Genomic DNA, 13,669 nt, shown 5'->3' on the forward strand with positions numbered 1-13,669 from the left:
ATTTTGGTAATCGACATGCACTTTCCCCATCTGCTTGGCTTTGATATTCCATCAGTGAGACGATATTCATGCATAATCTAGTCTGTTTTGATGCCCTTGGGTGGCCTGCCTCTAAAAAAAAAAAAACCAGAGCTTTCTTTACTCCAATCTTTTGTCTACTAGAAGATGTTAGAATTGGCCTGTCAGTCCTAGTAGCTTTCCAATATCCAGAAGCTGCAGCTCTATTTGGCCGAGCACCATTAGGGTACTTGCGATCTCTTGGCAAATCCCACGGATCAAACTTGTACAGATCAAGTTCTGCAATAATCGACACAGGAAGCGGACTAGACGTAGCCTTCTTCTTCAAGTAATGAACCACCAGCTCCTCATCCGTAGGATGAAATCTGAATCCCGGAGGCAATTCCACGACACCAATCACAAAATCCCACCCTAGAGCGTCCCCAGAAAGAACCTAGAAGGCGCTCAAAACATCTGAACTTAAGCGTCTTGGGCGACGGTTATACTTTGTCAGCAGGTCACCTGCTTTGCCAAAGAGTCCTACTCTGAGACGCAACCTTAATTATCAACAAACCCCATTCAGACATTTCATCAAACACTTTGTATGTATACTAACTTGATACATGAGGGATTCGAGTTTCAGGAAAAATATAGTAAATTGGCCGACGGGTTTAATGCCAAAAGAAGAAGCAATGCCAAATTCCGTCAATCGCCTTGACTTAAAATATGGTAGAGCGCTTATCAGTCTGCCTCAGATTGCAGGCACGCGTGAGCTTGCAATTCACGATGTTCACACACGTCCAGCCAGCAAATAGGCTCCGGTTATTCAAGCTTATCTCCGCTAAAACCATCGCCATCAATGGCGATCGGTACCTGTACTTCCTATAACTGCGGGCTTTCGCCATCACCCCGAGCTTATTGGTTGGTGCATATTTTTGGGTTGTTGGGTTACGGCAAGACCAGGTTCAATACTCACCCATGCCCTTTTCTTCCCAATTCCTTCCCAATTAATATCCATGGGAAATCCCAAAAATATTCACATAACAAAAGAAGAACCCACTGTATGTTATGGGCCCTTACCTTAATTACACTGTTGAGCTTTCAAAGTGATAGAAATTCCTTCTGTAAGCAGAATTCACCATTATATTTCTATATAAAAGATAATCTCGTTTATGCATTAGAATCAGCCAATGTGAGCAATAACAGCACAACTACATAATATTTAAGGTGTGCTTTTATCCTTAATACTTATGGCTGCCAATCGCGCTAACTTTGTTTATTCAAGTGATTCTACCATTTTCTACTGTTTTACACGTATAATCTTGCATATGTGAACAATGGAACAATGGAATTTGTAGGAACACACATAGCCATGGCCGCAAGCTTACAATCTTATGTCTTTTGTCTTATGCAGGCAATTTTATGTCTTATCCGGGCAATTAATATGGCTAAAGGTATTGTAATATAAGGGATGCGATATGGTGTTGCCTTCGCGGGTGCGCTTGAAGGCAGGCCATATAATTAATAAAATGATTTTATTTTGTGTTGGGGAGGAATAACCTTCCCAGTCATCCGATCCGATTCTGGATTGGGTGGCAGTGTCTCTTCTTTATGGTGTGGAATATTTCTTGATGGTTTGATTTCATAAATTTTCTTAGAATAGTCATAAGAATCTCAAGATACACTTGTTTAACAATTTATTTTAAAACAGTCCATTTATTTTTCTACATAAGTAATGATTGCATAAACAAATACTTAAAGTCATGAATCTGCATAATTAATATTATTGTGACATATAATGCTTCTTTCCAAAATTCAATACCTTCTTAACACAATAATGTCACCAATATTCTTAAGCTTTACTCATTCAAATTTTGTTTTATTTTACTTTGATCCAATTCTCTAAGTTTTATGGTTTTATACTACAAAATTGTGGTTTAAGTATTGTGATTATTGATAATTTATGAAACTCATAAACTCCATGTTTCTATACTACGAAATTTGTGATAATTTATGGTTTAAGTATTGTAATTCAATTGAGTAACTAAATGTATATTTTAAATTTGAACATATTCTAAATTTGTTGTAGCTTTTGGCATAAAAGTAATGTATAATTTAACTGAATATTACAGGGTAGATCATGGCTCCTAAACGTCGAAGACAAACCCGAAACAACCCTGAGGTAGAAACACCACCTCCCGCCACTTCAGAGATAGGAACCCCAGCTGAGCAAGCTATATTACATTCCCTTGGGGAAATGACCAATATCTTTAAGGATTGGGTCTCAAGCCAAGGACGAGATCAAGGAAATGTGCAAAAGGAATTGGAACAAAAACAGAGACAAGACCTAAATTCTCAATTCAATGCCAAAGATGGACAAGCAACACTTGATATTATGAAAGAAGTCCAAAAATCCAAATTACCAGAGTTTACGGGTCTAGAAGGGGGTTCAAAAGCAGAAGCATGGGTAATGGGTGTCAAAAGAGCACTTAGTTTTAAGGCATACACTTCTAGGGAAAAGGCCCAGATATCAATGAGTCTACTAAAAGGAGATGCCTTATTATGGTGGGTAAATGAAGAAACGAAGATGCAAGTCACCCCAGTGCAAGTTACTTGGGAAATGTTTGAGGAAGCCTTCTGAACTAGGTACCTATCAGAAGAGTACAAACACCAACAAGTAGGCGCTTTCCATGAAGTACGATAGAATGGTAGATCTATCGAGGACTATGAAGCTAAATTTTATTCGTTGGTCCATCATGTGGACTATATGGCTGATGATAAACATCAAGTTGAAAGATTCTTGCATGGACTCGACCCCTTAGTCCGAGCAGAAGTCGCCATGTGGAAACCCACCACTATGGCAACAACCACTAGTTTAGCCAAACAAGTCTTGAGGAAAATAAATATGAAGAAACAAATGGTGGTTGATGAAAATTCAGGAAAGGAACATTCCACAATGAGGCTAAATAAACCTGGGGGGCAGCCATATAGATTCCAGGGAAGACAAAACACTATTTCTCGGATCGCTAGCGCAACTTCTCGACTGCCTCCAGGAGGACGTAAGGGTCAACCTTACTTGAATAGTGGGTGGGGTAGAAGATTTGGTGACCAAGGACAAGTACAACGTAAGAAGCAGGCACAAGTAGAATGTTGGCAATGTAAAGGTCCACATTATAGAAAATATTGTCCAAGCTATCAAACAAGGATTAAACAACAAGAATACAAAGCAAAAGGAGGAAGACCACAAAACCCACATCGAATTCATGTAGCCACAAACCATCGCTAGGCTGAGCACCAAGCCACTGTAGTAGAGTCTGCAGGTATGATCAATAACATCCCTCTATCTGTGTTAATTGATCCAGGTGCCACTGATAGTTTTATTTCACCTTCAACAATACTTAGATGTGGATTGACAACTCATGAGCAAAGTAACTTTAGAATGGTAGAAATGGCATCAGGCTCTCAGCAATCAGTAGGGTCAATGATAAGAGATTGTAGTGTTAACATTGGGGGGTGTGATACCAAGATGAACCTATATAGTATGACTCTCGGGACGTATGACTTAATTGTGGGAATGGATTGGCTTGAATCCCATCAAGCTATACTGGATTGTTATAATAAGACAGTTCTCATAAAAAATGACCAAGGAGAAACCAAAGTAATAAAAGGGATTAGATGTGATGTTACGTTGCGCCTCATATCAGCCAAGAAAGTTAATAAGTGTATGAGGAAAGGGTGCAAGATTTATGCAATAGAAATGGTTCCTACCAACGAGAAGTCCTCAGATAAATTGCACCCACTACTTTCCGAATTTGCAGATGTATTTCCTCCAGAGCTCCCAGGTTTGCCTGCAATTCGAGAAATTGATTTCCAGAGCTTAATGAATTGAGTATACAGCTCAAAGAACTTCTTGATCAAGGTTTTATACGACCCAGTGTGTCACCTTGGGGTGCACCAGTGATCTTTGTAAAGAAGAAGGATGGAACTCTTAGGTTATGTATTGATTACCGAGATCTAAACAAGGCCACCATTCGGAATAGGTACCCCATGCCTCGAATCGATGACCTCTTTGACCAACTAAAAGGAGCTTCAATATTCTCCAAGATAGACTTACGGCCAGGTTATCATCAACTAAGAATCAAGGAGGAAGACATACCTAAGACGGCATTCAGAACGCGATATGGACACTATGAGTTTATTGTTATGCCATTTGGTTTGACTAATGCCCCAGCAGCCTTCATGAACTTGATGAACAGTGTCTTCCGAAAATATCTGGACCGCTTTGTCTAAGTGTTCTTGGATGACATCCTCATTTACTCCCGTAATGAGAAAGAGCATGTAGAACACTTGAGGTTGGTACTACAATGCCTTAGAGAACATAAGCTATATGGAAAACTTTCTAAATGTTCATTTTTTAAGAAGAAATTCAATATCTAGGCCATACCATTAGTGACAAAGGCATTGCAGTTGATTACAGTAAGATTGAAACTATAATGACTTGGCCCTCTCCTCGGAATGTCAAAGAAGTATGTAGCTTTATGGGATTGGCAGGCTACTATAGAAGGTTTGTAGAAAGGTTCTCGCAGATATCTAATCCCATCACCCACCTCCAAAGGAAAGGGGTTAAGTTTGAATGGACAAGTGAATGTGAGAAAGCATTTAATGAGCTAAAACATTGACTAACAACGGCTCCAATATTAAAAGTACCCGACATGGACAAGGACTTTCTTGTATGCACGGATGCATCAGAAGAAGGATTAGGTGCAGTCTTGATGCAAGATGAAGGGGTTATCGCTTATGCTTCATGAAAACTTAAGAACCATGAAATAAATTACGCAACTCATGATCTGAAATAAGCAGCGGTTGTAATGGCCTTGAAATTGTGGAGACATTATCTAATGGGGCGTCAATTTGAATTAAGAACATATCATAAAAGTCTTGAGTATATCTTCACACAAAAGGACCTTAATGCTCGACAATGACGCTGGAGTGAGCTATTTAGTGATTATGATTTCAAGATATCCTATATTAAGGGAAAATAGAACAAAGTTGCAGATGCTTTAAGCAGGAGACCTAGACTTCATTCAATATCGTCATTAAAGATAGACTTGAGGAGCCAGATTCTAAATCATCTAGTAGGGGACCCACATTACCAACAAATAAAATTTTCCTTACAAGAAGAGGTACCTATGACGACCAAGTGGGAGGAATACAACTTAGAAAATTATGGATTGCTACGATATAAGGGTAGGGTTTATGTCCCAGAAGATGATGATCTTCGGAATTTAATAATGAAGGAAGCCCATCAAGCTCCATACACTGCACATCCAGGAGTCCAGAAAATATATGCAGACTTAAAACAACTATTTTTTCTGGACATGAATGAAAAAGGATATAACAATGTTTGTGGCCCGATGTTTAGAATGTCAATAGGTTAAAGCTGAACATCGTCATCCGGCAGGGCTTTTACAACCCCATGATATATCAGAAACTAAGTGGGAATTTGTTTCGATGGATTTTATTGGAGGCTTACCTATGACATCCCAAAGACATGACTGTATTATGGTTGTGGTTGATAAATTAACTAAGAGTGCTCACTTCATCCCAGTCAAGACCACCTTTGAAGCATCAACTATCGCTCAAATTTTCCTAAAAGAAATAATTCGCCTTCATGGAGTACCACAAAAGATAATATCTGACAGAGACACACGTTTTACTTCCATATTTTGGAAAAGTCTATTACAATCTATGGGAACACAACTGAATTTCAATACAACATATCACCCAGAGACAGATGGTTAAACAGAAAGAGTAAACAAAGTGTTGGAGGACATGTTGAGAATGTATGTCATGGATCAACAAAGCCAATGGGAGAAATACCTTCCCTTAGTGGAGTTTGCATACAACAATAGTTACCACAGTTCAATACAGGCAACTCCCTTCGAAATCTTGTATGGAAGACCATGTCGTACTCTGTTAAGTTGGGATCGATTAGAGGATCGAGTCATGTTGGGACCTGAAATGCTCCAAGAAATGGAAGAAAAAATGGCCACAATTAAACAGAGAATAAAAGAAGCCAAGGATTGCCAAAAAAGTTATGTTGATGCAAAGAGAATTGATAGAAACTTTGAGGAAGGAAACCAAGTTTTTATTAGAATCAAACCCTTTAAAAGTCCCTTTAGGATGGGTAAGGGAACAAAGCTATCGCCTAGATTTGTTGGGCCATTTACGATCTTAGAGAGGATTGGACCAGTTGCTTACAAGATCGAGCTGCCATTCCATCTAAGAAAGATGCATAATATGTTTCATGTTTCTATGCTTAGAAAGTATGTACCCGACTCGTCCCATGTTTTGAAATTTAAAAAATTGCAGGTTTCCGAGGAAGGAGTCCTTTAGGTCGAACTATTCTGTATACTGGACCGCCGGGTTTGTCGACTCAAGAACTGTGAGTTTGAGCAAGTCAAGGTCCAATGGGACCAATATAGCCCAGGGTCAACTACCTAGGAAGATGCAGCTTTTATTTTTCAAGACTTTCCTTTTTTACTTGATTAAAATGTGTGGAAATGCTTACTTAGTTAACATAGGTACTTGACTAATATGATATAATGATGCAAATATGGTTCTTATAGTGATAATGTATCCTTATGATTTCCATGGGATTTAGGATGCTACAATATGAGGTTTATTGACATGTGGTTCATCTATTATGTAAAGTCATGATATATCTTTGATGCAATATGTTCATATCATAATTTAAAATGGTGAAGCATGTAATAGTTGCATACAAATGACATGCATGAGCACACAGTTTGTTATTAACAATGACAAATATTCTCATGATGACATGCAAGACTTGGCATGTGGATTATTTTCTATGATACTATGATGGTATAGCAAATGCATTGTTGCATGTTGAGTTGTAATGATCAACAAGAATATACATTGGGCCGTGAGGGCCGGTTTATTTGATGATCTCGTGCAAGCCCATACGCATGAGGGAGAATAAGTAATACCATATGGGCTGGGGACAAAACTCAATCAACACTACATATGCCAGTGGTTCTTTTGTCTTCTGTATAGCTCTTGATGGATAGCTCTTGAAGAGCTATGGGACCATCTTGAGGAGGCCAAGTGCCTGATGTTCTAGGCTAGGTGCCTTTTATTGGATTGGGATGCCGAAGTCTGGAAGGAATGTAAAGGACTTCGATGCCTAGGGCTGTGTGCCTTAGTAGTTGTGGAGGGAGTGGGCCAGCCTTGCGAGATGCTTGGGGCCATTGAGTACCGGATCGGATGCCTGCCTTGGGGCGGATGAGGTCTGAGTCAGGCGCGAGCCTTGGGGCCAGCCTTGGACTAGGATATAGACCGGGTTCAGGGTTATGCCTGGTGCCGAAAGTGGGAAAAAGGACAGAGATTCCTTGAGATTTCCCGGGTTTTGGGGACTTTTGATGCCTACTGATTATACTAGTTCAGTAGAGGGTGTTGGCAACATGAAGTAAATTAAATAATAAATAATAAATAATAATAAATAATAAATAATTCAACTTAACTTCAGGATGAAGTTCCTTAAAGTCGGAGAGTATGTAATATCCCTCCCCTTAATAATAAATAATAAATAAATAATACAAAAATAATAATTAATAATATAAATAATAAATAATAATAAATAAATCACTTAATATTAAATAATAAAAATAATAAATCATAAATATTAAATAATAAATGAGATTAAAAATATATATAAAGAAAATAAATAAAAATAATAAAAATAAAAATAGTAATAACCATACTAAAGCTCTAGATAAGAATAAATATAAATAAAACAAGAAAACTATCAAAAAGAAGGAAATAAAACAAGAAAGCTAAAAATCGAAAGAAAAGTAAGAAATAAAGCAAGAAAGCTAAAAATCAAAAGAAAGTTGCATGTAGACACATGGAGTGTGTAGATGTGGTTCTCCTTCCAATGTTTGTTTTATTTAATAGATGGGAGGAAGATGAGAGGCATTCCTGCATTCCATCTTTCTGAGTTTCTATCTTGCATTCTCTTGGGAGAATGATGTTCTAAGACTTAGGAGTCATTGGCAATAGTATGTTGATTGAGGGCTCGGGGGTGGCCAGTTGTTGTAGATCCTTGCACAATTGAGCCTATGGTTGGGTGGAGAGTCGTCCCCAAAACCTTGTTGCCATCTGGCAGACTTTGATTACAGGTAATATGGGTATGAACTTATTTGTCCGTTTATGTTTTTAATTAAGAAATTAACTTATTTTTACTTTGTACTGTTACAATCAGTTGTTACATTATCTCACCTGTTGAAAGTGTGCAACAAGAAATGCTTGTTGAGAATGCAACAAGATGATGGAGCTTAGTGAAAAGAGTCGCCTTCACTAAGTGGGCCCGCAGGAAAATTATGGCGCAAGTTCTATTTTTGGATCCTAGCAGGGATGATCACAACAGGAGTGACCAGAGCAGGGATGATCACAGTAGGAGTGACCACAACAGGGATGATCACAACGAGAGTGACCACAGCAGGAGTGATCACATCAGGAGTGATCAAAGTCTATTTTTAGATTGGCTGTCAAAAATAGAAAAGTCAAATATTATTGTCTCATAATAATATTTGGACTATAAACTTGATCTTATTCTCTTGGATCACTTCAGTTTGAGCTACAGATGTGGCACATGCAACTGTCAGAAGGAAGTATGCTTTCTTTGTGGGTCAATTGAGTTGTTGCATGCATGACTTCAGTTAGAACTCAATCAGTTGAGTTTGGTGGAGTTGATTATAGAGTTGATGGAGTTGTGTTCAGTTTGACTTGGTTAAACTAGTTGTAATTAGTCTAACTGCAAATAGACTAATGATGAGTTGTTAAACTAATTATTAACTCATAATGCAACTATAGAATACATCAGATAACTCAGTTGCATGTCAGTGCATGTTCATTGCAACAGGGACAAGTGTTAGAGGATCAGATTGCTATCAATTGTGACTATAGTTGTGCATGATGATTTGAACAATCAAAGGGATTGAGTATGCTAATGAATTGGCCAATACCAAGTATTATAGCCTCTGCTCATGTCTTTCCCAGTGTGAGTGATTCTTTGGAGGTTAAATACGAGTTTGGTAAACCATTCTCATTCATTCTTGAGCAGGTATTGAGCTGTGGAGGCAGGCAAGCAGTGGAATAGATTTGGAGATCAGATCTGAGCTGTATTATGTGTAACAGGTGGAGCTGGTACTGGATTGCTTGTGATAAGCATTGTACTTTGTAATGTTACATGATTCAATCAATATAATATACAGATAGTTGGGGTTTTTAGCGAGATGCTTTCCCCAGGATACATATTGTGTTAATGAGTTTGATTGATGCTTCTATGTGCGCCTGTGAATGTTTCTGCTTCTGTAAATTGATGATCAACATAGAGGAGCTTATGTATTGTGTATGTATTCTGCAATAGTACATGATCAGGATAATCTCCATTGAATATGTGTCATATTATTCAAAATTTCTACATGGTATCAGAGCTCTTTGATTCGTAGAAAAAGTTCTACAGGATATCAAATCGAGGATTGATCATCAGATCTATTATTCAGAAAGTGATTACATTTTATTTCTTCAGGCAGAGTCTGTAATCGGGCCAGGTAGCCTCTGTATTCATCCTTCTTTTGGAAGGTGAGATATCCGGTGAATGCCCATATAGTCAATCTCTGTACGAGAAATACTTTGTTCTCACGAATTCTAGATCAGAGGCGGTTGAGCTGGTGGAATTCGAATTTGTAGCAGTGTTTTCTTGGTGTCAAAGTTGAAATGTCTTTCAATGGATTGCGATTGGAGTATGCCCTTGAGGGAAGCTCGAACTATATTGCATGGAAGGACAGGATGGAGGCGATATTAGATGATAATGGGTTGAAGGAGTTCATAGATGCGGATGTCCCAAAACCTACTGATGCTGCTCAAGTCGGGGATTGGCAAAAGAAGACAGCAAAGTGTCGAAGGATTCTGTTGGAGGGCGTGAGGGATCACATTGTGTCCAGTCTCCATGGAAAGGCTTCTCCATATTTGATGTGGAAAACGTTGACAGAATTATTCCAAAGCAAGAGCGACTAGAGGAAGTTGGCGCTCAAGGATAAACTCAGAAACATCAGGTGTGAGAATGGAGATAGTATGCCCCAGTATCTCACGAAGTTCACCCAATGCCGGGATGAGCTAGGAAGTGTGGGGGTAAATGTTGAGGATGAGGATATGGTGAGTCTAGCACTCCTTGGCCTTCCTAAGAGTTGGCATAGCTACCAGGACTCAGTGAATGGAAGGGAGAAATTGCCAGGATGGGAGAGACTTTGGTCGGATCTTGTGCAAGAGGAGATTAGATTGTGCACCAGAGACAGTTCTTCATCCATGCATGATGAGGAGAACTGTGCCTTAGCAAGTAAGGTGAAGAAGGGGAAGGCGAAGGTTTCTATTTCCAAATCTGGTTCTTCCAATGATGGGAAGAAGGTTGACAAGGCAAAGGTGAGATGCTTTCGTTGTCATGAGTTGGGTCATTATGCTACTAATGCCCAAAGAAGAAGTCCAAGAAGGGATCTGGGGAAGGATCTGAAGGAAAGGCACTTGCTTCACAGTTTGAGTTGGATTTCACACTCTTCGCATGCATGGTTTCATCCATGATGGGAAGTGGTTGGTTTCTTGACAGTGGAGCTTCTTTCCACATGACCGGTGACAAAAGTTTGTTCAGTACTTTGGAGGAGAAAGATCTCCAGATACTCATAGCGATGGGTAATGATGAGAAGTATAGTGTCTCAGGTGTAGGCACGGTTATTTTTCAGAGGGAGCATGGAGCTCGCCTTACCTTGACCGATGTCAAGTATGTACCAGGACTGAAGAGAGACTTGGTGTCAATCGCGATGCTGGAAGACGGAGGCTATGATGTGGTCTTTAGTAAGGGAAAGGTTTTCCTTAGACACATCATCACTAGACAGGTGAAGCAGATTGGTTCACGAGTCAAGAAACTGTATTCTCTTGAGGTTCAAGATGCATGCAAAGCCTTAAGTAGCGAGGCAACTGATGGAGACTTGGTGGTTGAGAGGGAGTGTATATTACCTCTCGACATGCAGAGCCAGAAGAAGTCTCAAACGATTGTGGAGGAGCCATGATTGGTGCAGCAGCTTCAGGAGGTTGTGGAGCAGCCACAACAAGGGAAGCTGAGAGGAGATCAAGTAGAGACATCTACTCATGCAGAGACCTCCAGTAAGGGGAAACTTCGAGCCAGGTGGGCTGAGGGATCACATGCGGCCATACCTCCAGGTAGGAGGCGGGGTGATGTGGATTGATCGTCCCAAGGAGGAGGGGCAGGATCCTTGAGGTACCCAACCTCTTGGATGAGACCTTGCTACGGGAGCCCCAATGTGTAGTAGCAGGAATTAACTGATTGGGTAGAGACAGATGCGGATGAAGCGGCAGAGAGAGTGACAATGCAGGGAATCCCAGGACATCGCATAGCTAGCAGGCTGCAGCAATGCGAGAGGTACAAGTGTTTTGCACAGTGCTAGGTGGCACAGACAGGTGTGCAATGGTGTGAGATGCATGGAGATGTTGCAGTAGCGCAGATGTCAGAGAGGGAGCACTTGTCAGCAGCGGGTAGAGCTTCAACATCAGAGGATGTTTCTAGCCCAACAGGGAGTTCAGTTGGGAGGTGCAGTGCGGATGCAATGCTGGGAGATAGAACTAGCAACAACAAAGATGCGGTCAGAGATCAAAGTGATAGAGGCTAGAGCAGTCATATACTGAAGAGCACAGAGATGCAGAGTTTTCAGTCGACAGAGGCAATAACAGTCAGAGACTTTGATGACAGAGCAAGTGGACTGGCTAGATGTGTTGCATGGAGAACATTCCAGAGTTACAGGATTAGGTTTGAGAGGAAGCCTTTCTTGTTGAGAGGGAGTGTTGAAAAGTGTGCAACAAGAAATTCTTGTTGATAATGCAACAAGATGATGGAGCTTAGTGAAAAGAGTCGCCTTCACTAAGTGGGCCTGCAGGCAAATTATGGCGCAAGTTCTATTTTTGGATCCCAGCAGGGATGATCACAACAGGAGTGACTACAGCAGGAGTGACCATAGCAGGAGTGATCACAACAGGAGTGATCACAGCAGGAGTGATCACAACAGGAGTGATCAAAGTCTATTTTTAGACTGGCTATCAAAAATAGAAAAGTCAAATATTATTGTCTCATAATAATATTTGGACTATAAACTTGATCTTATTCTCTTGGAGCACTTCAGTTTGGGCTACAGATGTGGCACATGCAGCTGTCAGAAGGAAGTACGCTTTCTTTGTGGTTCAGTTGAGTTGTGGTATGGATGACTTCAGTTAGAACTCAATCAATTGAGTTCGGTGGAGTTGATTGTAGAGTTGATGGAGTTGTGTTCAGTTTGACTTGGTTAAACTAGTTGTAATTAGTCTAACTACAAATAGACTAATGATGAGTTGTTAAACTAATTATTAACTCATAATGCAACTATAGAATACATCAATTAACTCAATTGCATGTTAGTGCATGTTCAGTTCAATAGGGACAGGTGTTAGAGGATCAGATTGCTATCAGTTGTGACTATAGTTGTGCATGATGATTTGCACAATCAAAGGGATTGAGTATGCCAATGAATTGGCCAATACCAAGTATTATAGCCTCTGCTCACATCTTTCCCAGTGTGAGTGATTCTTTGGAGGTTAAATACGAGTTTGGTAAACCATTCTAATTCATTCTTGAGCAGGTATTGAGCTATGGAGGCAGGCAAGCAGTGGAATAGACTTGGAGATCAGATCTGAGCTGTATTGTGTGTAACAGGTGGAGCTGGTACTGAATTGCTTGTGATAAGCATTGTACTTTGTAATGTTACATGATTCAATCAATATAATATACAGATAGTTGGGGTTTTTAGCGAGATGCTTTCCCCAGGATACATACTGTGTCAATGAGTTTGATTGATGCTTCTATGTGCGCCTGTGAATGTTTCTGCTTTTGTAAATTGATGATCAACGTAGAGGAGCTTATGTATTGTGTATGTATTCCACAATAGTACATGATCAGGATAATCTCCATTGAATATGTGTCATATTATTCAAAATTTCTACATCGCCTGTGTGGACTATTCCACCGGACACTCGACAGATTCATTCTTGTAAACTTGTTATAATGATCGTCGCACTCATGTGGACTATTACACTGGGTGTTGTACGTGTCATCCGTTTACTTTTTGTTGTGACTGCTGCATTCATGTGGACTACTCCACTGGAAGTTGCGCTTGTCCTGTTGTTTTGTGTGTCTCTAACAGAGTTGGGACTATTCCCTTTTGACTTGGGACTCACTCTCACCCTCTCCCTCTATAATGAAAAAACTTATACACAAGTTACACTAAGAACTCACTAGGCACACAAACCTCACTATTTGAAGACTAAGTATACCACTATCATGTGATAATAAGCAAGAGATAAGTCAAACTTTAAGATAATGGAAAACGGGCCGTCATACCGGATGGGACTTCTACACCAAACAGTGTGAGGTCTAGTTGGGACTTCATACCGGGGAGATCCCCTGAATGTTGGTAGGTCTAGCACTGTCAACATTTCTGGCACTAGAAGAAGGGTTGCCAATTGTTTATGGTTGAATGTCCTCTCACCC

General features: G+C 40.0%; 1 protein-coding gene across 1 annotated transcript; it reads left to right on the forward strand.

The window, feature by feature from the left end:
• The first annotated feature begins 3,445 nt into the window (after nucleotides 1–3,445).
• LOC149200938 (uncharacterized) lies at nucleotides 3,446–3,886 on the forward strand. The gene has a single exon (XM_089401127.1). It carries the CDS (start codon nucleotides 3,446–3,448, stop codon nucleotides 3,884–3,886), a length of 441 nt encoding a protein of 146 aa, XP_089257253.1.
• The last annotated feature ends 9,783 nt before the right edge of the window (nucleotides 3,887–13,669 follow it).

This window comes from Pinus tabuliformis, chromosome 2_1 (genome assembly GCF_031772625.1).
Source record: "Pinus tabuliformis cultivar Carrire ecotype Pingquan chromosome 2_1, CPIR1, whole genome shotgun sequence".
Taxonomy (NCBI): domain Eukaryota; kingdom Viridiplantae; phylum Streptophyta; class Pinopsida; order Pinales; family Pinaceae; genus Pinus; species Pinus tabuliformis.

Bases quoted from the DNA above. Each gene is read 5' to 3' on its own strand.
- LOC149200938 (XM_089401127.1), top strand. From the start codon at position 3,446: ATGGCATCAGGCTCTCAGCAATCAGTAGGGTCAATGATAAGAGATTGT.